A 24,201-nucleotide genomic window follows, 5' to 3' on the forward strand; every position below is an offset into this window, starting at 1 on the left:
TATAACAATTCATTTAATTTCTTTCTTTATTTCGAACGATTAAAAAAATAAAAAAGCCAATTTCAATATAATACACATTTGACTCGTTCGAAAAGGGATAGGAAGAAGCCTAGGCTTGTCAAGTCCTACCCCCATTCTTCACCATAAACAATTGCAAAATCCAATAAAATAAACTAAACGGACAATGCTAAAAAAAATACTCAAATCGAGCTATTAAGAAAAGCAGCACAAAACAAAAAAAGAACAACCATTAACATCTGTGAGATTTACATTATCCTTCCTCATTTCTGTACTTTTCAAAGATATATCTTTTGTACATTTTTTAAAATTACATTATATTCATACTTTGTTTAATCGTTTCGTCAAGCCCATTCCACAAAACCACCCCACAAATGGAAATACACATACTTTGTAAACTGGTCCGAGCATAATGCTGTTTCAAGTTTAGTGTCCCTCTAAAGTTATAACCCCCCTCTCTGTCTTTGAACAGTTTTTGTGTGTTTACAGGTAGCAGTTTATTTTTTGCTTTATACATTATTTGTGCAGTCTTAAATTCTACCAGATCCCCAAACTTTAAGGTGTGTAATTTTAAAAACAGTATATTGGTGTGTTCATAATATCCTACATTTTTTTACTATACGAATGGTTCTTTTTTGTAGTGTGCTTAGTGATTGTAAGGTGGTTTTGTAGGTGTTAAGAAACTAAAAGAGCTAAAAGCAAATCAAAAGATAACAGCAATAAGAAGGTAAGAGCAGAACAAGAAATAGAAACAAGTGGTTAAAGGATTAAAAAAAAACCTATAATATTAATAAAATAAAAAGTAAATATAAATATATAACATAAATAGACAAAGTAATGTATAGATGTATATCGTCTGTACAGTTTGTTCATTTTCTTAATTTTCTGTCTTTTTGTTTATATCTTTGATTCATTAAAAAAAAAGACAGGCTGGTATGTCATAGGATAATGTTGCCTTCAAGAACACCTGAAAATGATCGTTGAATTCTTATTTAATGGAAGAGGAATTTGGTTGTCCCTTGTATGCGTTTGTTTCCCTTTTTAAATTAAAAAACCACTAACACTCCACGCTCCGATCCGAGTCCGACCACAGTTGAGATTTATATATTTCACAATTTTTCATTCGATTAATTGTCAATTTGAATATAATAAAGAATTGACTGTGAATAAATGATTCACATTAATCTCTCAACTGTGCTTCAGCCTACCTTCCGCTACCGTGCAGTACGTGAAGGCGGCCTCCCTGGGTGCTGGTCAACTGGAAACAAATACAATAACAAACTGTAAGGGGTTCATCTGATCAGGTTTACTACTGAAGAGTTGGCAAAAAATAATAAATAAGAGCTAAATTCTTCTAACAGGCTTTTGAATGTGAGTGTTAGAACATCTAAATGAAAGTCACAACTGCTTGTTTGATTTCAAAAGATTATGATTTCTGAAAAATAGAAAATGTATTAATACAAAAGGTTAGAAAAAACATACAGAGAATTAAAGGCATACTGTTTATCATTGGAAAAAAATACAATTCCCGGTTCTTTTGTCTTGCACCTTGTTAAGTGACTCGTTTATGCCCTCCTGTGGCCAAATCTGGACACTGCGTGCCTCTGCAGAGGTACTGTGCCAAAAATGAAAAGAGACTGGAGTAGAGCAGACAAACATTTGCGTCTGAGGATTGAAGACTTGATGAAATATGAGAAAGCAACTTTTTGGAGGACAAGGAGAAACCGTAATGTAGTTTTTCATCGTGGTCAAAATAATGTCCTCTGCCAACTCTTTGGAATGAGATAGACTTTGTTCTATGTCAAAATGAGACGATGGCCATAATGGAGAACTCAACCAGTGCTGTGACATACGAGTGGGAATACTATGATGATTATCTTGATCCTGTGGTTGTGGATCAGAACAAGCTGAAATACAATAAATGTAAGTCTTTATACTTGATCTTTATTATTCTCAGTTTTCTAAGTTTTTCTGATATTACAACTGTTTTAACAAAATAATCTACCTTTTAAATCTGTCTATAAAATATTATAGGATGAGTAAAAGTGAAATATTTTAGCTTTGGCTCTTTTACACTACCTGAAGATGACCCAGTTGTTTACATTTGAGCAGTTATAATTTAATAGCTTTAGATAACATTTGATATGAATTGGCACCATACAAATAAAGATCGATTGACTGAACTGTCCTCTTCCATTTCAGACTCAATAGTTATCATATTCTGGATCATCCTGGCTGCTTTTGTGGGATTTCTCTTTCTTAGTCTGAATATAATGTCTGGCAGTGGACACTTTTCAAGGTAATTATCTTTAAAAGTCTCACTACCTGGAATGTGGGTAGACAGAATTGGCTTCACTAACTGAATACTGAAATAAACATAAATGTATACAATGGACAAACACGGGTACTTTTGCTAAATAAGACCACAAAGCTCTTTTTCTAACGTTTCACTTCTTATTATTGCAGGGGTCAAAGATCAAAAAACAAACACAGTCCCAGTACATCAACTGCCTGACCTGAGATGAATCTGATTGACGGCACATTTTACGAGTGTAATGATTATGAAGTAGGATGTTATGTAACAATTGTCACAGGATTTAACCAGCAGTGTATATATACTGTACTCAGGAAGGCTACCTTAGACGTAAAACTGTAGAAGAGATCAGGTATACTGTGGTGATTTCAACACTTTGAATCTAGTCTTCAACCTTGTCTAATATACCCGTTGTGTTCTAATTATCCCTATAAAAATGTTAACAGTCATAGTTTTTGTCAAGCAGGAACGGTATGCTAAAGAAAATGCACAACATTTGTGACAGATTTGTAAATCAACATTTTATAACAGCTTTTATAAAATAACTTCAGTCTTTTACGTGAAACAAAAAAAGCAGTAAAATGAACGACTACAAGATTATCTTATAACCAGTAATCTTAAACGAAGAACACGGTAGTGTTCACGGGTTTGATCTATCTCTTCATGGTGATGATGTCATTACAGATGGCTCTGATGGCTGATGGAGGCACTGATGATTTGGATGCTTTCTGTTTCTTGCACTTGGCTCTGGTCACCAAACCGATATGAGACAGGAACAGGTCGGTTGATGCTGCTCCACTCCACAACTCATGGATGTATAATGACAACAGACGCAGTCCGGCTTCTGGAAAAGAGAAAACAATCAATAAATCACTTACACTACAACTTATCACAACCGAGTGATGTTCCATACAGCCATCATTCTCTGGCTCATCTCGGCCAATTCATGTTTTTTTTTTTTCATGTGATTTTTAATTTATCAACAGCAATTTAAAATATGTTGAATTCCGTTTACACAGCATATGTAGCACATACAGCGCAATAGTTGTTTAGCACCAATACACCAAGTCAAACTCCTTGTATGTGTAAATGTACTTGGCAATAAAACCTGATTCTGAGGCACAAAAGGACTGATTTGGTTCTTTTGTACAAGCATCACCGCACTAGAACTTTTATTTGATGGAAACTATAATAAATGCTACACAACATACACTGTCTTTGTATGTTTTCATATTCCCATGGTTCACCTCAGGAAGCAAGTCTTTCTAAAACTGTCATTAAAAGAATCAGCTTCCATCAGTATGTAAATACACACAGGGAAAATCAGCCTTGTTTTCCCCCAATCAATATAAATATTACTTTCATAAATGTCCTGTTGAAATATGTAAAAGCTCCAGAACCAACATCAACTAATCAATTCTTCTTTATTTGCATTACGCAAAAGCCTTTGTTAAATCTTAGAAAATCTTTTTGAGTTATGCTGTGGAAGAGTAAGTCAGGAAATATATTTTCACAATATTGATATAGTATTGTTGGTTTGCATACTAGCTGTCATTAATGGTTGAAGTGAGAGAGTCTCTCAATGAGGCATCATGCTCTTACCACGTCTACACTGATCGTCCGAGGCCTCTGGCAGGCAGGCAGAGACGACTACCTGGTGCAGCTCTGGAAGGTGGCCTTGGCTCTCCAGGAAGTGCATCATAATCTTGGTGAAAAGCTGGCAGGTTTCCACTCTTGTTGAAATGCTGGAGTGATACTGAGCCTGAAGGGTCTGATGGTAGAGTCGAAGAAGGTCTGCTTTCCAGCCAGGATCAAGTAACACAATGTCAACACTTCCCCTGTGCTCAACCACAACCTTTTCAACCCACTGCAGGAATTCTTTGGTTCTGTTTTCATCATACACATCCTCCACCAAGCACCTCAGGGACCACTTGGTAAGCAGGTGTGCAGTATCACCGGCCAACCCACTGGGACCCAGTTTGTCTCTTGGCTGAGCTAACTGGGGTTCAGTGAAGGGAAACACAGGCTGCCAGTGAACGAAGATACTGCTGAGGTAAGATTTACACTCTGTCAGGAGACTCTGTTCTTGTTTCTCAGTCTCAGCGTCCTCTGCCAGATTCTCTTGTTTTGTACGGGTCTTGGAAACAGAGCCTTTACCACGGGCCTTATCCTTCCCAATCCCTTATGAGGAAGCAGAAAAAAAAAACTGTGCTTAGTATACTAATAATGCAAGAATGATTTATCTACTGTGACACGGAAGATTTACATACTTGAATGTTTTCAGTAGTAAAAGAAAAGAGTTTGAACACTTGATAGACTTGAAGAGTACAACATTCTTAGCAATGGTTTGGCTTCATGATATGTTTTTGGTATTGGCTTTATTTATATGCCTCATAGGTTCAATAAAATGAACCTCAACAGAATCAAATTAACTGTGAAACCACGGATGGCTATAAATCAGCACCTAAAAGAAAAGGTATGGTATCTGTTATAAGATTAATTCACCTCCTTTACAAGACATATACACCAAAGTCATACCTCGTAATGTGAACTTGTGATTGGGATATCTATGTGACTTTGACTACATTTGATAATATTGATCATTTCTGAGTTTTTCTAAATTGTACTCCCACACACATCGATCTGGCGGCTTTTGCTTCGTTGTCTCATGCTGCTTTAAAAAGTCACACATTAGAAGGCGTACTGCCATGCTTCCGATTCCCATCCCACTATGACCGTTATCGTCCACTGCAGCAGTGTTATAACACTCATTGTCACTATCTCTTTGCTTATTATGTGTTTACTTTACATGTATTTGTTCAATCTTTTGGCAGACAGACAGCCAGGACAATTTTTGCAGATCATCTTTGGTTGGACAGAAATCGTTGAATTTAATAACACACTCACCCAACAACTCTTTCACTTTGTGCTTTTCAGACACAGCTTGTATCTGGGTAAGGAGTGCTGTGTTGCGGGACAGGGAGGCCCAGCAGAGTAGCAGAGTGAGGGCGTCAGTACAAGAGAGAAGCTGCGGTTGCAGTGTGAGCCAGTCCGCCTGTTGTCTCACATTGAGAGCCGTCCCACGATGCTTCAGTATAGAGCAAAGAGTCTGCAGAAACAGGCTGAGCTGTGTGGCCTTCACACGCAATCTGATGGGAGGAGACCAAACAAGCACTGACATCCTTGACCAAAGACAGTGAACGTTTATCAAGGTTCGTTCTGACTGACATCTCAAATGGTTAGAATAAAGTAAAACGCCCCAAAGAGTGACTTTAATCTTCTACAACAGCTCAGTGTTCAGTACCTGGAGGTTACAATGCTTTACCTGAGGTGTCTGCTGACACTTGATGCCACACAAAGGAATTCACTGATGAGTGGGAGTGGAAGACACTTTGCAGAGCGCTGAGGTTTCTCCTCTGAAGATGAGAAGGTCCCACCTCCATCCACCTGCTTCTCTTTCTGCCCAAGGTTAGTAAACCACAGCACATGGAGCAGATCTACGATGGCAGCAAGCAGCTGCTGGTTGAGATTCCTGAAGAGAAAAACACATTGAGACTTGAGAAGAAAATGTGACACTGACAGAAGAGAATATTGTAGTTTTGATGATAATAATGTATGAAAACGGAGCAAAAGATGGGACTGAACTTCACTCTGGGCGTACCTTTTTTCAACCATCTGTATTATCCATGACAGGAGTCCACAGCTCTTGGTGAGGTTATAAGCAGCTTTGGTCACACGGGCCGCCTTGGACAACACCCTGATAATCTGTGTCTATTGGAGCGATACAAAGAAATAATTTATTGTTTTTTTTTGTGTGTGCAAATTGAAACTGACTTCAACCTTGGCTGAACTGTCAATGCGATTCCCACAGTATGTACCTGTGCAGGTTCATCACACAGGGGGCTGCTGCTGAAGCCTAAAAGAGTCTGAAAGATGCCTTGTTGGTTACACAGTTCATAGCACTGTGCATCACTTAGGCCTTCCTCCAGCACACTCAGGATCCACTCTCGTTCCGTTTTGTGCTAGAGCAGATAAAAGAAAACGCACAGTCAGACACACGCTCACAGCTGACACAGCTTGTAGAGAAACACCACAGAGACTGATAACATCAGTCGAAATATCCAAGGTTGGTTAAAACAAACAGATGAAGGTTAAATGTTGTTGACACAAGATGAGTTTATTTGGACCGTCATTTGTCTGTTCAGGGTGAAATTCACTAATCACCGTTTAAAAAGTTGCAGTAAAAACAAACAAACAAACAGTTTATGTAACTTACCTCCAAGTCAAAGCCATAAAAAAGCTTGAAGAACTCAGGGACTTTTCTGAAGTCCAAACTCTGATGGGACAGCAGGAACCTGTTTAACACCACATACATGTGGTCCTCTAAGGGGGGGGGGGGAGCAAAGACAGTTATGCAGAGGGCAATGATAAAATATGTTCTTTATATAGAATTGCAACATTAAATATTACATTACAGATATTGTCTTGTGAGATTAAAAAAGGCTCAAACGGCCTTAACAGAAATCCGTATTTAAACAATAGACTGAGTGGATAGTTTTCAGGGTTACACACCAGGTTTGAGCATCTGCTGAGCCACTTTAGTGACGTAAGAGGTCAGAACAAATGGAAGCCTTTGATTCTGCTGTCGGATTCCATTCTTCACTGTATCCATCAAGTACAGCAACTATTTGATCAAATCAAGCTCGTCAGATTTCTGAAGGAGATTTCAGCATGAATAACATTTTTAAAAACGAACACATTTCCATCGACTCTTTTACCTGTCTCTTCTCTCTGAAGCGAGCCCCCTCAAGGTGTTGGTAGAAGCAGCTCAGCACATGATACGCAGCCGCTCTCACTTTTGAGTCGTAGCTACTTAGAGCCATCACAGTAACTCCCAGGGCATGGCTGGATATAAACTTGATGCAGTCGATCACGCACTCTGTTGGGTAGAAAAATGAGACAATGGAACATAAATGAAGCAGCAATGACTGATTTGAAGGAATCTGAATGATCACTGTAATACACTCACCTGGCCCCAGGATGGCGCTGAATAGAGGCAAAAGAAAACAGGGATCATACAAATCCCCGATGTCCTTTACTGCATTGTTGGAGAACAGTAGCTGCTTATCGCTCTATAAAAGACAAAAATACATTTAGGAGTTATTTAACATAAAAGACGTTTTTTACTGTATCCCTTTTGAAATATCTCTGACATGCAGCCACATAATCACATTAACACTGGATGTATTGATCTTCTTTTTGTGATTTGGATGACCCTTTGAGTGAACTTTTTAATGGAATGCTGTTCTTCAAAGTTAATATGAAATCAAGGTCTACCTGCAGGATGATTTTACGGTGTTGGGGGAAGTGTGCAATAGTTTGCAGCATCATGTCGGGTTTCAGCAGGGCCAGCAGGTCGTCTGAGCTTGCCTGCTTCCACAGAGACGCTCCCAGGCTTTTCCTGGTCTTGTGATGCTCCACAGCTGCTGGACCCCACAGGAAGGATCTAATGTTGAACACACGTGGTGAGTGTCTGCAAATTAAAGGTTTTACTGGTGGCGTGTGCGACATATAAAGATCATTGTTACGTACTGAAATTTCAGCAGACTGACGTTGTTTCTTTCATATTCGTGAAGCAGCAGTAACAGTTTCTGATCTGCAAACCAAAAGAAGATGTGAGAGGAAAGAAAACAACAAAGAAGCAACACAGTAATCACCATATTATCTGGTTTACCTGTAGTACTCAGTGTCACTCCGTAGGCTCCGAGAAGAACAACAAAGTGATTGGTGTTACAAACAGCAGGACACTTCTTCACCAAACACAGAAGAAGGGACACCAATGATCCTGAAATGACAGCAACACAAGTTTGTTTTTGTTTTAAAATAAACAATTCAGGTCTCCAGGTTTTTAATTTTACCCTTTGTTCAGAATCTAGTCGTACCTTTCGCCTGACACCTGCTAGGCTCGTCATCAGAGTCCAACATGGTGGGCAGGAACAGAGAATGGCTGCTGATCATCATGTAAAGGGTGGATAAAGGTATCAGATCCTTCTGGACCTCACTGCCGCTGTACATCATTTCCAACAAGCTGCTCAGTGTGTTCAGGAAGTGGGGATCTCTGTAGCGATATCTGCAGAAGGAGGATACATTTTTGCTCTTTAAATTTCAAAAACAAATGTTGTGACCCTTTAAAACTAAAATCAAGAAGGCAAATATCTTACTTCAGTCCATTCTTAACAAGACTGTTCCATTCAGATGCAGAAATGTCTTCAGCAGACAGCTGTACAAAGAAAATAAATTATGAAATGTAAATCAAGTAAAAACTGAAATTCATCATGTGTGAAGAAAATGAACCCACAAGAAGTTCTTGCAGTTTTCCCAGGATGGCCTGCTCCTGTTCTGACAGGGAAGAAGTCTGTTCTTTAGAGCGACTGTAAGCTGAGATGAGACACTTGATGGCAGCACTGGTGACAGACTTCCTCCAGGTATCTTTTTCCTCTGGGCACTCAGACAGTTTCTCAGTGATGACATCAACGAGTTGCCATCTGGAGGGAGAAAACAAGCAACAATTAGCTTACAGCTTGTGCTACTAAAGACATACAGTATCATGAGTCCATTAATACCTTTCAAAACTGTCCACTTTTTGAAGAGCAGAGGGCAGATTTGTGATCAAGTCTCTAGTGTCCTTGAGGTCTGCAGAGAGTTTGATCAGACTGGCAAGTGTTTCAGTTATTCGTGCTCCAGAGTCTTCTGTCAGCTCTCCCAGAGCACACTGGGACAATTCGGAGAAAAGCGCTCGCTTCAAAGCTTTCAAAGCTTCTTTTTGCACTACAAAAGCACAGAATTTGAAAATATTTAAATGAATATACAAGTGTGAGAGTAGAAAGTAGAAAGAATGACAGCCTGCACACTCAAAAACAATAGAGTTTAATTTAATACAAACCATCCTTAGGCCTTGAAGGATCCTCTCTTTCTGCCATCTTTAGGTAGGCATTGATTAGTGGAAGGAATGTTTCTCTCTGGTCCGACAGCTTCTCCATGTTTGTTTGCTCGAGGCACCACATTTCAAATGCAAGGCAGTGTGTGGAGCAGTTCTGCAGCAGCAGAGAGCTGATGGCCAGAGTGTCTGAGCAAGGCTGCTTGAGACAATGCAGCAGCAAGTCTGTGCGGATAAGCTTGGCACTGCCCGGCTCACTGGACAGAGTCTGCAGGAGGAAGGCCTCCAGCGCGGGGCTGGAGCACGACATCAGCAGGGTGCCCAGGCCCTGGAGGTGTGCCTGAGTCAGAAAGATGCTGCGATCCTGGGTAGAGTTAGCTTTGGACTCTGTCAAGATCTGCACTGCTGCATTACCGTAGACACTCAGCTCAGATTGTGTGCGCTCACTTCTGGAGGAGATTAGGCTTTCCTGGGGGAGGAGAAGCAGCTTGGAGACCACCTCCCTCAGATAACAGGAGTCCATGCAGCTGTGCAGTGACAGGAGGGCCTGGAAAGGTCTCGACTGTTTCGTTTCAGCCTCTGAGCCCTTCTCCATTAGTTCCTTGACCACAGCTCTTTCTATAGCCCCCATGTAGCTGCAAACAAGATCCAGGTGACCCAGATCGCACAGAGTGGGAGTGCTGGTCTTCAGTAGGGCCAATATGTCATCATTCAGCTGAGCACACAGATGTTTAAGTCGGACAGGGTTCAGAGTGTGAGGGGGCAGAGCAGCCAGCTCCAAAGCCAGAAACCACTGCTCCAAACATGGATGCTTGAAGATGGAGCCGAGTGCAGACAGAAGGACCTAAACACAAAGAGTGAATCAGTTATTCTAGTATTCTAAGTATTAGAATTTAACAAAAACACAAAAAAATGTCTTATTTAAGGCAGAACTTTTTCCCAACCTGCTCTTTATTGGCTTCTACCATGGACATCTGGTTGATCTCCAGAAAGAGATCTGATCCTTCTTGGAAGCTCTCTGTGGCCTCAGAGTTTTGGGTCTCCTGAAAGCCTTGTAGCTTGGACACCATGTCCTGGAGTATTTGCATTAAGGTCCTCAGAAGAGCAGTTCCTGTGTCTTTGGAGAACTGTGCAGAAGGAAAACATGTGTTATGTATTAATGGCTTAGATATGAACTGAGTTGTAATCCTGTTTTATGCTCTTACTGTGCCAAGGCTTTCCACCGTAGACTTTATGTAGAGCAAGAGCTGCTTGATTGCCACGGGAAACTCAACCATCAACATGGGAGCCAGACTTTCTTCCACATCCTTCCTGAAGGAATCCTCAAGCAAAGGGCTCAGTCCTCGGCTATACGCAGATTTCATCAGTTCAGTGAATGAAGAAGGGGTCAATGATCCTGTTGTTTGACTTTCAGAGGGTTTGAACTGTAAAAAAAAAAAAAGGGAGCCATTATTTCTACATGTCAGCCCTTCAGTGAAACAATTTCCTGGTTCCACCAAAGACTCACCAGTTCCTCCCGGCACTGCTGTGGTAGCCATTTGGAGTAATAGCGATGAAGATGAATGATGGAGGGATGAGGAGAAGACGAGAGCTCTGAGGTTACGAGCTCTTTATCGTACTGCAGCAGAGCCAGACAGAGGGGGAGCGGCTCCCTCTGACAATGCAGCACATCGGAAAGCACGGCAGACAAGTACTCGTGTACCACCGCTGAGGAAAGAGCAGATGAACAGGTGGTTAGGATCACTACAACATACCTTTGTCAATTTAGGAAACTACTTTAAAGTTTTATTTGAAAAATCTTGCTCTTTTTTTATGCTGATATGGACCTATAGATCTGAAACATGGATATCAACTCTATACCAATGTACACACATTCATAGTCTCTGTATGCAACTCTGGTTGATAAACTGACCTTATTAAAATAATGTTAAACATTAGTCAATGTTTGGACACAGTATTTCAGGCTATTGATTTATATTTAGGTCGAAGTGTTTTACCCTTTTCTGCTGACAGTTTGTTGCGGACCTCCAGGGCTGCGGGCACCGCCGCACTGAAGGGGAAGGTCTGGATAATGAGGTCTTCGCTCAGAGCTGGCCCAAACTGTTCCATCTCCCCGTCATTTCCCTCCATAATGACATCCAGCATGTCTAACACATCTACAAGACATTGTCAGATTGTAAAACCATAAAAAAAGTTTTACACGCCGGCTTGTGGCTGAAACGAATAAACATCGATGTTTTAATGCTCACCATCGATGTGTGAGACCGGGGTGCTGGCAGTGTCGCCCTCCTGGCTGCTCAGGTTAGCCTGCAGGTAAGCGGCCTCCTGCACCAGGCTGGCAACCTTATCGGTGTATGTGTGAGAATTACTCACCAATTTCCCTATCACCTGGAGCAAGAGGACAAGCCTTTATTATTGATTACTACTACAATGTATGTCATGATTAAAATGTCTTCATTTATCCTCAAATAATTATATATCGGAAAGAGGCAGAAGTGTTGAGATTTTATAAAGGATGTTGGCTAGATGAGCTCACCCTCTCCAGGAACTGAATGACTGTCTCTTGTTGGTTTGATTCTACTCTGGCCAGCTGGTCGAGCCAGAGCTCAAGCTCATTGTAGGTGTACTCAAACACTCCACTGTCCTTTAGCACCTGGATCCAAGGCAGGAAATACAAATCAGTAACATGCACTAAGTTTGGCAGAAATGCATATAAGATAAGATAAAAAACATTTGTAGTGAAGAACCTTTTGCTTAAGCAGCTTTAACATCATCCTCATGGATACAATTTGCCCAAATAATTATATTGCTTGAGGCTTTTAAGTAATATATGAACTAATCTCTTTGACTCTGTTGAGTTATCTGATTCCTGAAATATCTGAAGAAATGCTAACACATCCTGATGCTTTGCCAATAGATTAAATAATACATTCTTCAGACTGTGCTTTCACTTTTGGAAAACACTGATCTATAACCCTGTTATACTGTATGTACAGAGAAAAAAACAACAACCTGCTAGATTAGGGGTTAACAATTATTATGTCTCATGTCCTCGTGGTCAAAAGTTTGATATTTTGATCTGTAGATCTCTGTGCAGGCTAAAGTAAAATCTAAAGAAAGAAGAACTAAGGTTCCTTACTTTAAGAACCAGCATCCTCATTGAGCTTTTCAGGTGGCTGCTGCTGCTGCTGACAAACATCTTCAGAAGCAGGTACAGTACTGACTTCTCTCCAGATGATGATTCTGTGTCTGCAACATCCTGAGAAGGAAAGAAACATAGAATATGTAAGAAACAAAAATGATTACAAATGAACACCTTTCCAAACAGCGATCTAAAATCAAACGGTGTAACTTCTTTACCTGTAAGCGAAACCAGGAGAACTTGCTAGCAGGTAGATCTAAGGCTAACTGCAGTATCTGATACTGCAAAACTGGGGGGACTTCCTCCCTCATGCCTTTATCGGACACAATCCCTGGAGAGGTAAAAAAAAAAGAGAGAGAGAGAAACAACTTTATTTTTTCATTTATTTTTTGAAGAAACAGCCACATCCTTCTTGAAACATGATTCTTATGAATTCAATGATAGAAAAAAAAAAAAAGCATCACCTTTCAGGAGCTTGCTGAAGTCAAACTTGCACTGACTAACCAGATGAGGCACTACTTTCTGGTACAGACATATGACCTGAAGAATCAGAGCCTTCAGCAGGATCACCTCGGCCGTCTCAGCAGCTGCTCATCGTAAGGAACACGGTTAAAACATTTAGCAGTGTTTTCAAGTATTAACAATAAACACGTAACCTGCTGTGACTGTCATTACCTGGAGCTTCGTTTTTGTTATCCGTCTGTTCAGCACCGCCTTTAGTTCTATTCTTTTTATCTCCACCGTCTGTCTTTTCCTTCTTGCTTATTGACTGCCACTTTGAGACTATGCCCGTCATATCAGGTAAAATCTAAAAGCAGCGTGAGAGGTGGATGAGTGATTCGCTCAGAGGAGCCTCGTTACTATTTGTGGGTTTAAAACACAACACAATCCGGGAGCTTACCTTGCTAAGTGTCTCCCTGTACTGCTGCGCCAAGTCCTCCATCGTGTCGGGGGAGTAAACATCTGAGCCGAGGCCCTCGGATTTATCCAAAAGGTACTCGATGTTGGTTTTGGCTCTTTTCAGGATGAAATTCATCATGGACAGAGTTGTGAGCTGCACTGCTGTGTTGGCAAGCTGACATACACAAGAGAAGATTTTTTTTTTTTAAAGTATGATACATTTTCAGTAATTTATGTGCAGATGCAACGTTTATTTTATGAATCACTGTCACTTACACTGAGGCCCTGTGTGAAGAAGGTCTTGTTACAAACCGGAGGTACAGATATCACCATAATCATGGAGAGGAGGCGCGGGAGGGGGGTGACCTCACGAGCTTGAAAGACTGCGGTGATATCTGGCTGGGCCTCGTAAATCTGAGATATACATTCAACACTCATAATTTGTTTTTAAGACAAGTTACGCAGAAGAAAAAACTGGAAAACTCACTGGAAAAAGAAAAAAAAAAGGATGAAGGCTTTACCTTTTTCAGCAGCTTCACATTGTCCTGCCAAGCACTTTTGAGGCGGGGGGTGTATGAAAACTGAGTCTCCTGAAAGTACCTGGCCAGAATGTCAGGACTCCCTTTCAGCACATTAACCACCAGCTCTGCCACCAACACATCCTCTGTGGCCTGTTTCAGTCCCACCAAGAACTGAAGCAAGACAATGTTTCCCACCCTGAAAAAAAACCAAAAAAAAAACCAGAAAAATCCTGTAAATCAGCAAGTGGAGGTCTCAGGAGGGGAAACCGTAACTTTGACAGTCTGATCTCTTACCTGCCGGCCGTGCCAAAGCTCGCGTCGTGAAAGCTGATACCGTGTTTGCGAGAGCAGCACAGGTCGAGAAAGAAACTGTGGACAAGTTCCCTGACTACAGATGTCCCAGCATGCTCCGAGTCGGCTTCCACCTTTTGAAAAAAAAAAAAGTAAAAGTAAATTAATAACCAACAGTTCAATTTTGAAAACACAATATATATAAAACAATTTTTGTCTCAACCAACAAAGTCAAAAAGCAATGAACTCACTTTGGTATCATCAGTGGTTGCGTCCACGATTCCATTCCACTTATACAGAGAGGCTACGTTGGCCATGACGACAGGTGTGAAAAAACGCACTTTCTGTGTTTTAGTGATGCCCTTGTTTAGGACGACCTGCAAAATAAACGAATGACAACAAATAAAGACAGCGAATCCATAAAAGGGTCATTTCATGTAATGCGTGCACCGCGGAGCACTTACTCTCGTCTTCAGCGTAGACAAAATGAGATTGACGATAGACAACCTGTCCTCCTTCACACCTGTACTCAGGATCTCCGGCAGGAGTTCTGACAAACCAAGTCAACGTGTCAAGAAAATAAGATACGGTTACGCTGTTTATTTGAAATGTTTGCTGCATTCTTACCCTTGATTTCCAATAGCTGTCCGACTGTAGCGTTATCTCCCGATACCAGAAAGGACAGTACGAACTGGATAAAAGCCATGCGGACATCCGGTTTTCCCTGAGTAGATAAGGAATGATGTAAAAAAACAAAAAAAAACACACACTGATCGCAACACATGCTGAACACAGAACAGGGCAAGTGCTACTTCACACCTTCTTATCCCGTCTTTTTGCCAGTCCAGACACGACTCTGTTGATGTGAATGTGACTCAGGACCTCTCTGGCAGCTTCGGGACCCTGAGACACTAAGGCGGACAGGAGACTGAGGCACTGTCGAACAAACCTGCGCACAAAACAAAACACTACGTTAGCAGGGGGAGTGTGTGTGTGTGTGTGTGTGTGTGTGTTAAAGGACTGACATTTAAAAAAAGTCAGTATAGGGCTCATGATGCACACCTGTGGTTTTCCGAATGGAAAGATCCCTGCAGAAGTTTCATGTAGTTTGAAACTGTCTTTTTCACGATAGCATTGCCGACCATGCTGAAGTGAGACAAGTCACTGGCTGTCCTCAGAAGAATCATCTCCAGGCTCTCAAAAATCAGCATCATCTGGCCAGAGGGAAAATCTGATAAGAACTCTACATGGACAACAACAGTAAAGGTGCAGGCGGTGCAGCAGAGAGAAGAGCTTCAGCTTACCTCACTCTCTATAAGATTGCCTCTGTCTAGCAGTTTGAATATTTCCGCACACTCCATTGAGATTTTTATATAACCTTCAACCACATCATACAGGTCTGGAGAAGGCAGCTTTTGAGCTGTTGATATGAATGTCTCCAGGCCTGCAGGGGACAAAAGTAAGAATTAAACACAGCAGAAGATTGTTATGTAAAACTGATGGTCTATTATATACTATTATATCTTATCACTCCCGTTATGTGTGTGTGAAATAAACTTAACATGTGACCCTCACCCTTCATGGCTGTGGTGGGTTCCTTCAGCATGGCTTTAAACGCAGTTCCATTAAACTCCGGAACCTTTTCTTTCTTCAGCGGAGTTTCGGACTCAGCCGAGTCTTCACTGCTGCGCTTTTTACCCATTTTTTTCATTTTTTTTTAAATGACTAACACACAGAAATTTAGCGACTTCTACAATAACTGAACTCTCATGCCTTCACAGTTCTGTCACGTTGTGGTGTAAACAGAACGGCCGTCCAACCAAATGTACATCCGGTGGGAAACGTCTGCTGCAAAACTTTAGTTCCGCAAATCTTTAGCTTCTGTTTCTAATAAACCTGCACTGCATCATGGACATACTTGGACATATAATTTATTTTAAGACCTATTGATCTGTCCAAGATGTTTTCTCTCGTGGAATCAGTAAGAAAATAAGCTCAGAAAATGACACGTTTTGACGCATTTAATTGACAATGAGCTCAATATAATACACTTAAGTTTCATCAGTTGTTTCGATTAATTAACCAAAACACGAGGTGGTGAGTACGTTTAATATGGTAACAATTTATTTTATTTTTTTCCAAGTTAACCTGTTTGTTAGTAAAGTTAAAAAAAACAAAAAAAAAACATAGCTACAAAAAAGGGCAAATTCAATACCAGGACCAACATACAAAGAACATTGGCAGGCATAAAAACACACACACATACAGTCCCAGCAACAACAATCTGGTTGATTGAATATGATTTAAATTTCAGAAGAGAAGTGATATAATAGGAAAACGTGTGTGTTTCTGATAGTTTTTATATCTTCATGCTGTTTAAAGTTAGAATTTCTTCCATCCAAATTCCATTTTTTCCAAATGCAGTTTTACTCCCACTGGATGGACCATGGCAGGCACGTGAACACTGGGATGATATGTTCTTTAGGAGAATATGCTTTTTTTTTTTTTTTAGGATTTTGCATGCCTGAAAAATGTTAAAGACAGGTTGTTGTCCTAACATAGCTGACAGACTCGGTTTCATTTCTAAAAGATTTGTGCTAATTGGAGCTAATTTGGAGATATGTCTGAGTGCAGTTCTTTTTTTATACACTTCAGTTTTCAGCATGTTTGGTCTTAAGTGTCTCTCCATTACAGCATTATTTTTGGGTTAACACACACTTTGTTGAGACCACAGAGTGGTGGTTCAGCTCTGTAGCCTATTTGAAGAGTGTGTGGTTTACAACATAAGTGTAGCCTCTTCTCAGTTATTCTCTCAACAAACATTTGGATGCACTTTGAACCAAAAATTAAAATGAAAGTCAAAATTACAAGGAGCTTGTGCTGTTCTGTAAAGGTAGAAAGATAGTAATGTACATTATATTTTTGTATCTTCACATTATGGACATAACAGTCTATTTTAGTACATCATTCATGTGAATATGAGGAGATTCAAACAGCTCTTCTGCAGAATAAACTGAACAAGCCTTACATCTTTATGACAAATTACACTCATACAACAATGATGTTTTTTAAATAAATTACACACATCTGCATTCTGAGTTTGCTGAGAGAGATAATAATGACATGTATTTGTAGGATTAATTTGAATGAGATAAAAAACCCTTTACATTAAAAAAGGAATAGTAGCATTAAAATCTGTGCAGTAGTCTATGTGCTTGTGATCAAATTTCCTCTTTTAGCTGTCATTCCGCTGACTGGCCACCAGGGGCCACCATTGCTTGCTTTGAGATTTAAAGCAACCCACGAATTTACCTGAAAATGATTTGCAGGTAACTTGGCATCAGCCTCTGTCCACATTATTCAAGAGTAGTTTTTCTGTTTGGTAGTTCAGTCATTGTGAGAGGCGTCCAGATGAACTGTTTCGACATAATTATAAAGATCTTGTGAGGTTGATTCTGCAGCAGCCTGCTGTTGTCTGGGATGTTACTTTGGATTCTGACGATCTGATTACAGCTCACTGCTGTGGATGCTATAAAACACATCTGCCTGTGGTGCAGAAACCACCAAAGGACATTTTTAGAATAAAGATCTAAAGCAGGCAAATGTTGCTCTGCCTGTTATACAACACACTGTACAATATCTGCAACACGACAGATTGTAGCATAAAGTTTTACCTGGAGTTCATGCTACAGTTTCCTCAGTTTGATTACATATTTCTTCTTTTACAGGTAAAGCCAGAAATGTTGAGACACTCGTTGTGTAAGGCATTTTGTTATTGTTTTTCAGAGGTAAACAAAATTAAATTTTGCCCACAGATTCACTTTAAATAGTGCTAAAACTTTAGCGCGTGGGTGTTCTGATGCAACAGTTAGTGACTATGAGGATGTCTACTGACTGAGCTGAGCATTTAGTGAATGATATGCCTTCAAGGCATGACAAAATGGATGAAAGTAGATCTTAGCGAAACCAGAAATCCTGGTTTCCTTAGGGTGCTAGAAAACACAATATCCTGCTGAGACTAAAACCTCTGAAAATTCAGATCATCCCTGCAGAGTTTCATCTAGACAGAATAATACTGCTAAATCATTTGGTCTGACAATCACACTTAATGTAAATGCATCTTTGAATTCATATGTTTCAATACAAAGCACATTTTCAATTTACTCCCATGTGGCTTTTATACCTGATCTGTAGTAATAGTTATCATGAGAGCTGTAGAACCATTAAGTAACAAACATTTACTGTGTCATTAAGTCAAATATAAAACCCTAAAACCACTTGTTTATGATTCTTTGACTAAGTCCCTTTATGTTTATGAAAGGTAACAAGTAAATGTGATTTTGTTTTGTTTATTTCACTCAGCAGCTGTAGCTGGTTTGAGATTTTATCACATAGTGTTTGTTACAAATGTTTTTGGATGAATTCTTATGACAATGAGCATCTGTGATATGCTGTTGTACTCTGATGTAGAAATATTTGTGAAGGAAATATGCACTGAAGCCCAACAAAGGGAGAACGCAGCACAATGATGACCAGCTGTCAATATGTCTTCCTTTCTTGTTGAGCTCTGTTCCTTGTGATGTTTCCACCCTGATGAGTTAGGGCTCTCTCTTGTGTAATAATGGTCTTAGTCTTAAATGATGTGCGTTTGAACTCCAAGGGAGAGGGTATTTAATGCATGAGAGAAAACTCTCCTGTGCTCCCTCTGTAGGACCAGCTGCTGAAGTGGTCGATGCTGGATTTTGGAGGAAGCAGGAGTGGCACAGTTATGTGAAGTCTTTTCCGGTCCATAAATGCCATGTTTATTTTTGAAGTTCTGGCCTGGTGTGCACCACTTCTCTTTTAAACAAAAATGGTGGGTGTATGAAGCCTGTCACAGCGCTGACAGTGGTGGTCAGGCCTTTATAGCCCTGGGATGTAGGAGCAGGATGCTCATCAGTTCAAAGCGGCTGTAGCCACGTGTAGCTCAGGCAGATCATGTCAGCAGAAGGGCAAACTGCTTCCTTTCTATGCAGGGCCAAAGAAAAAAAAGGGTTATTTACGACATTGGTGTCCTTCATGCCACAATGTGCTGCACAACTTAGCAGTGATATATGATGGAAATAGCCTTTTAGTGTAATTATTCAGCTGAGTACATTGATGTGGATTTTTTTATTTTAAAGTTTTTATTACAAAGAGATTTCCAAGTCATATAAAAAAAAAAAAAACTGTTCAATATTTTTACACTTTCCTCTTGGTACAACTCAATATATGACAAAGTTATATGCCAAACTTATGTGTTTACTTCCACTGTTACGATGCCAGTGGCACGAATGGGTCTGGATAGAGACACTTGGGTGGTTTCCAAAGAGTTTTTTCCGCAGCTGAAGCCACTTTACTGAGCCTGTTTTCACCGCAGTGCACCACAGGCCCTTCTGTGGGGTTTCTGTGCTTCCGTTGTGTGCCTCTCAGAGCCTCTCAGGCCTCCTCACAATAACACTGCAGCCAACGCTGTCAAAGGATCAAAGATCACCCCACGCCTAACAAACAGTGAGACACTTGGCCTATCAGAAACATCTGGGAGTGGTTGGGTGCAGCTGTTGGTGCGTGCCCACACCCCTGTAACAAACAGGACTCGAGCCAGATGTGGACATCGTCTCACGTAAGGTACAGATGTTTCTGTTCCTCACAATCACTCGCCACAAGCAGAGTCAGGATGCTTTCTGAAGTCCTATTACATTTTGGCTGTTTATATTGCACCACGATATGGTTCATTGCCTTGGGATATGCCAATAGCTCGTGGGTTGTCACTACTCGGCAACTGATTGAAAACAGTGCTGCTGTTGCAAAATGCTTTTGGAAAACTGTGCACATTTTTTTGTTTTTCCGACTGGGTGATTGTAAACCACTAAATATCACCCAGTCTGACCCTACTGCTGATATAGAGGTGATGTGGCTGATCTTTTCGTACATTTTGAATAATAAGCACTTTTATTACAGTTCTAGAAATATGCTGCCAAGTTATGGTGCACCACAGAAATCTCATAACTTCTCACTGTGAAATCCCAGCAGCAGGTCCACCAGATTATTGATGTGACCCCCCTCTATTTGGAAGAACTAACCCGATCCTCTATATCATGAAAAATTACAATTAAAAAAAACAGGGGGAAAAAAACCTGTCAACAAAAGTCAGAAACCATTTGTTTTTTTTAATTGAACTATAAATATCTAAAGTACTCATAAGGAAGAAGGTTCCCTTTCTCTGTATTATATTGTTGATGAGTAAATGTGTTGAGTCCAGCTAAACTAACGTCTCTGTTTTGATTTTATGAAAGATAAGAGTTATAAGGAGAGTGGCTGATCTCACTGACATTGGTACATTGTTGCTGTTTAGGAGTCTTAAGACCCACCTCAGCTCCAGCTGTTTGTCTGTTGCTAAGGTAACCGAAAGTTGGTATGAGACAGCATTTCCAAAATGTTGAGTGCCATCAATGGGCTTCAAAAGTCTTCTTGAGAAGCCAGTGGGTGTCGTCACTTATAGGCCATATGTTTTATATAGTCTATGGCAGGGATTCTCAAACTTTTTTTGGCTTGTGTAACTCCTTTCAGAATTGTTTTCAGCCAAGCACCCCTTTGTCCGGCCAAGAACATTTTTCGTCTTCCACCTCATTTTCCCCAACCGATTCGTTGTCTTGTTTCAACAACCTGTTCATTTTTATCTTCCGCGCTCTTGTTAGCATGCGAACGCTTGCTCGCTGAACAATACACATCAACAGACGGAGGCCCTCTGGTCGAAGCGGCTCTGCACATAATGGAAGCTATAGTATAAATGAATACCCTCAAGTTGGAAGTAGTTCCCTATTTGATGTCACATAGAGAACATATGCTGTTAATTAAGTTGTCTTAAATCAGTGTATGGATTTAAATCACTAATTTGGCTTGTTGTGATGCAACTTTTTTTAAATGACATTTGCACTACTTGCACGTACCCCCATTTGAGAAACACTAGTCTATGGTAGCAGTTGATGTTTTATTTGAATTTTGATATTAATCTGGCAGATTGATATGTTTGTATTTTTATCAATGAGATGACTATTTGCAGCTTTTTGATGTACAGGTGATATAATCACAATACTTACTTAAGTTTTTGATACTTATTGCTGAATTCATCATTTCACTATAAAACAAAAGTTATTTTTCTGTTATACTAAAAATAATCAAAGGAAACTATTTGCAATATTCACAGATGATATAAGATATAAGATAATATTGCGAGAGTGTCGGTGTTGGATCTCCAGTCCTGTTCATCATGCTATGGTATCCACTGTGGAGATGTAAAGTTAATGGTACATGGACATGAGGACACCTCTTAGTGATTGCCAAGTTGACATTTTGATGCACTAGATATGATGTCAAAAGCAGACCTGAGACAGTCTTCCGTTCCTGCAGGCTCCCTGCAGTGATTAGAAAAACACTTTGGTGGATTTTACACCGTGTTATTCTTCCCTCTGCTGTCTCCGCCTGTTCCCTCTCTCTGCACACCATTAAAACAACATCTTTGGCCCAGGCTCACCAAGCATGACATCGGAAGCAAAGTTTAGTGAGGTACCCTCCCCATGACCTCCTACTCCCCTTTTTCATGAATGAAATGGTTTTTGTTCTGTACATCAAAGGGGGGGGGGGGGGGCTTTTATTTTCTGAATGTAGTGTAAGGCATAAGTTCAAACCTTCTTACAAGACTTATGGGTTGTGATAAAATCAAAGCCTGAATGCATTGTTTTTACTCATGAATTTAGCTGATTTCCAGTTGTTGCAGTCCCATGTCTACTTTTGCTGTCTTTCCGTCATCAGTCTGTCCTCCAGCTGGCTGGTGGTCTTCAAAGAGAGAAACTATGTTTGTACCCTGAGGCCTTTAAATCTCTAGGGACAGTCACCTGTCAGAAGAAGGCACTGTGGAGTGTTAGTTGAATCCTGCCCTCATTACTCATAATCCTCCATATATAAAGACAGAAGACAGAAATGGGGTTCAGTGCAGCTCTAGCAGGTTAATGAGGAGAGTTAATGTGGTCTTCTTGAACATCAGTCAGCAGATGTGATAAAGCAGCTCTTCCTGAGAGTGATAAATCTCAGAGGTCTTCCTGTGAGAACATGATGTTTTAATTATTAACAACTCTCTTGATTTAACACAGACTGCAGAGAATGAAATTCATTTTCACATTATTTTAGTGTTCTTTTTTGTTCATGTTAGTCAAAACTGAACTTGGATAATGAGGTTGATTGTTATTAATGAAATCTGATCTAACCTCCCTTGCTCTAAGTCTTGTATGTTATGCAGACTTTGGCAATAGATCCTAACAGGCCTCGGAGTGGCATCCCGAGTACGTCTCCCTTCTCTGTCAGGTGTTTTGGTTACAACCAGACTGTATATTAAGATGGATGGAGCAACGGTCACCTGGGAGTGAAGCCAAAAGATTTACAGCTCCCCCTGCTGACTGGCTGCAGTAATAACGTTAGGAAACAAACTGGCCTGGGTCTCAGTCCAGACTCAGTGGAAGTCGGTTGGTAGGAGTTGATCTTTTTTTTTTTTGTTTTATTCATCTTTATGTAAATCCCCTCAACGATTACAGATGGGACATGGCTCAAACTATATAGTTCAGCAAAATGGAAGAAGATGGTAAAGGGCTCTTCATTTTAACAACAGTCAATGGTTACAACCCAACAATTAAAAAACGAGGCATTACAAGGATTTGTCTTTTTAGGATCTCCCTAATATAAAGGAGAGTTCCCACACTGATCCCCATGATAAGAAACATCCAAAGGGGATGAATAAATAAAAAAACAACTCCAAGGTACAATGAAATGTGTGATAAATATTGAGTGTCTTGTTTATGTTTTGGCAGCCTTTTGAAATAATTGAACACTGACTGTCAATTACAAAAGTTTGACTTCACAGAAACAGTAAAAAAGTGAAACACCTCTTCGTAGTTAAAGGTATTTCGGAGGAAGAAGCGGGAACAAGCATTTGGTTGATTTGTGTTCTTTCCAGCTTCAGTAATTCTCAGTCTTTCCAGTGGTTCATTAGCTATCTAACTTCCATTGTTCTGACTAAATCAGTGAAGTGGTGTGAAGGGTGCGTGGATATGAACAAGGGTGAAACAGATTCTGACACGCAGAAGTCATGGATCGTCTCCAATCTTCCATCCTGAGAGTCTCCACCCTCCTTTGATCATATAACTATCTTTCACAACATCCTTACCATTCGTTAATTATTAGCCCAGGGTTCCTGAACTGATGAGTCATGACTCTGTGTGCCTCAGGCAGAGGATTGGGGTTCAGACCTCAGCAAACCATCAAAGAGTTAAAAGGGGGATGTGGTGATTTACTATATCTGAGGCTGTAAAATAATTTCTTTCACCATTAAAATGATTATACTGGTTTATTATCTGTCATTTCTGATGGGAAACCCTTCCTGTGTATTTTTAGTTGTGGTTCTCAGCAGCTGCTTTATAGAGTGCTACTGATTATAGTGTTTGTGCAAACCAAAGCACATATGGCTCCGACATGTGTCACAGCAGCTCTCTTCTTGAACATCTGTGCGTGACTAAAACTGAAACACGACAAACTCATGTTGGTTCTTCCGATGAGATTTACTCCCCATCACCTTTATCCTCCATCCTTCTTCTCGAGTGTGTTTTGGATTTCTGTGGCTTTGTTCTCAAACTCCTGACAAGCATTTATTATGATTCCCGAGTTGGGCTTCTTTTGCACAACAGGCCTTGTTGCACGCTAGAGCAGTTTCCACTTGGGTGATTTAAGTCATAGATCATAACTGACCAGCTGTCCAGGCTCACAAAATGGTTGTACATGGTCACAGCTGTGTGCTATTGCTCTTTGATGTCACTGTATCCCTCAGATTCTCACAGCATAAATATCAGTCATTCAGTTGTGGAGCATGGCCAATGCAAAAATATAAAACTTTATAATTTGAGTGCTTCTCCTCGAGGCCAAATACAACAGAGGCCCATAGAGAGTCATTCTTTCTTTTCATGATAAACAGTCACAATAATCACTCCACAGTATGAGGGAGCCTGATAAGAAG

The 24,201-nt window shown here is 40.3% G+C and overlaps 1 protein-coding gene across 1 annotated transcript; it reads right to left on the reverse strand.

The window, feature by feature from the left end:
* Nucleotides 1–2,827: 2,827 nt before the first annotated feature.
* urb1 (URB1 ribosome biogenesis homolog) lies at nt 2,828–15,928 on the reverse strand. Its single transcript, XM_061046989.1, has 39 exons — nt 15,699–15,928; nt 15,428–15,567; nt 15,186–15,337; nt 14,943–15,072; nt 14,751–14,847; nt 14,588–14,673; nt 14,375–14,500; nt 14,127–14,257; nt 13,833–14,028; nt 13,588–13,725; nt 13,313–13,486; nt 13,087–13,219; nt 12,876–12,998; nt 12,630–12,742; nt 12,409–12,528; nt 11,806–11,922; nt 11,519–11,657; nt 11,267–11,425; nt 10,777–10,976; nt 10,475–10,693; nt 10,214–10,396; nt 9,276–10,113; nt 8,956–9,160; nt 8,691–8,877; nt 8,554–8,612; nt 8,275–8,462; nt 8,067–8,177; nt 7,925–7,988; nt 7,670–7,838; nt 7,362–7,464; nt 7,111–7,271; nt 6,905–7,016; nt 6,609–6,715; nt 6,211–6,354; nt 5,994–6,103; nt 5,658–5,864; nt 5,240–5,481; nt 3,935–4,513; nt 2,828–3,176 (listed from the first exon to the last, which is right to left on the reverse strand). The coding sequence occupies exons 1-39, from the start codon at nt 15,832–15,834 to the stop codon at nt 2,986–2,988; spliced, it is 6,789 nt and encodes a 2,262-aa protein (XP_060902972.1). The 5' UTR covers nt 15,835–15,928; the 3' UTR covers nt 2,828–2,985.
* Between the last annotated feature and the right edge of the window lie 8,273 nt (nt 15,929–24,201).

The sequence above is a fragment of the Labrus mixtus genome, chromosome 9 (assembly GCF_963584025.1).
Source record: "Labrus mixtus chromosome 9, fLabMix1.1, whole genome shotgun sequence".
In the NCBI taxonomy this organism is placed as follows: Eukaryota; Metazoa; Chordata; class Actinopteri; order Labriformes; family Labridae; genus Labrus; species Labrus mixtus.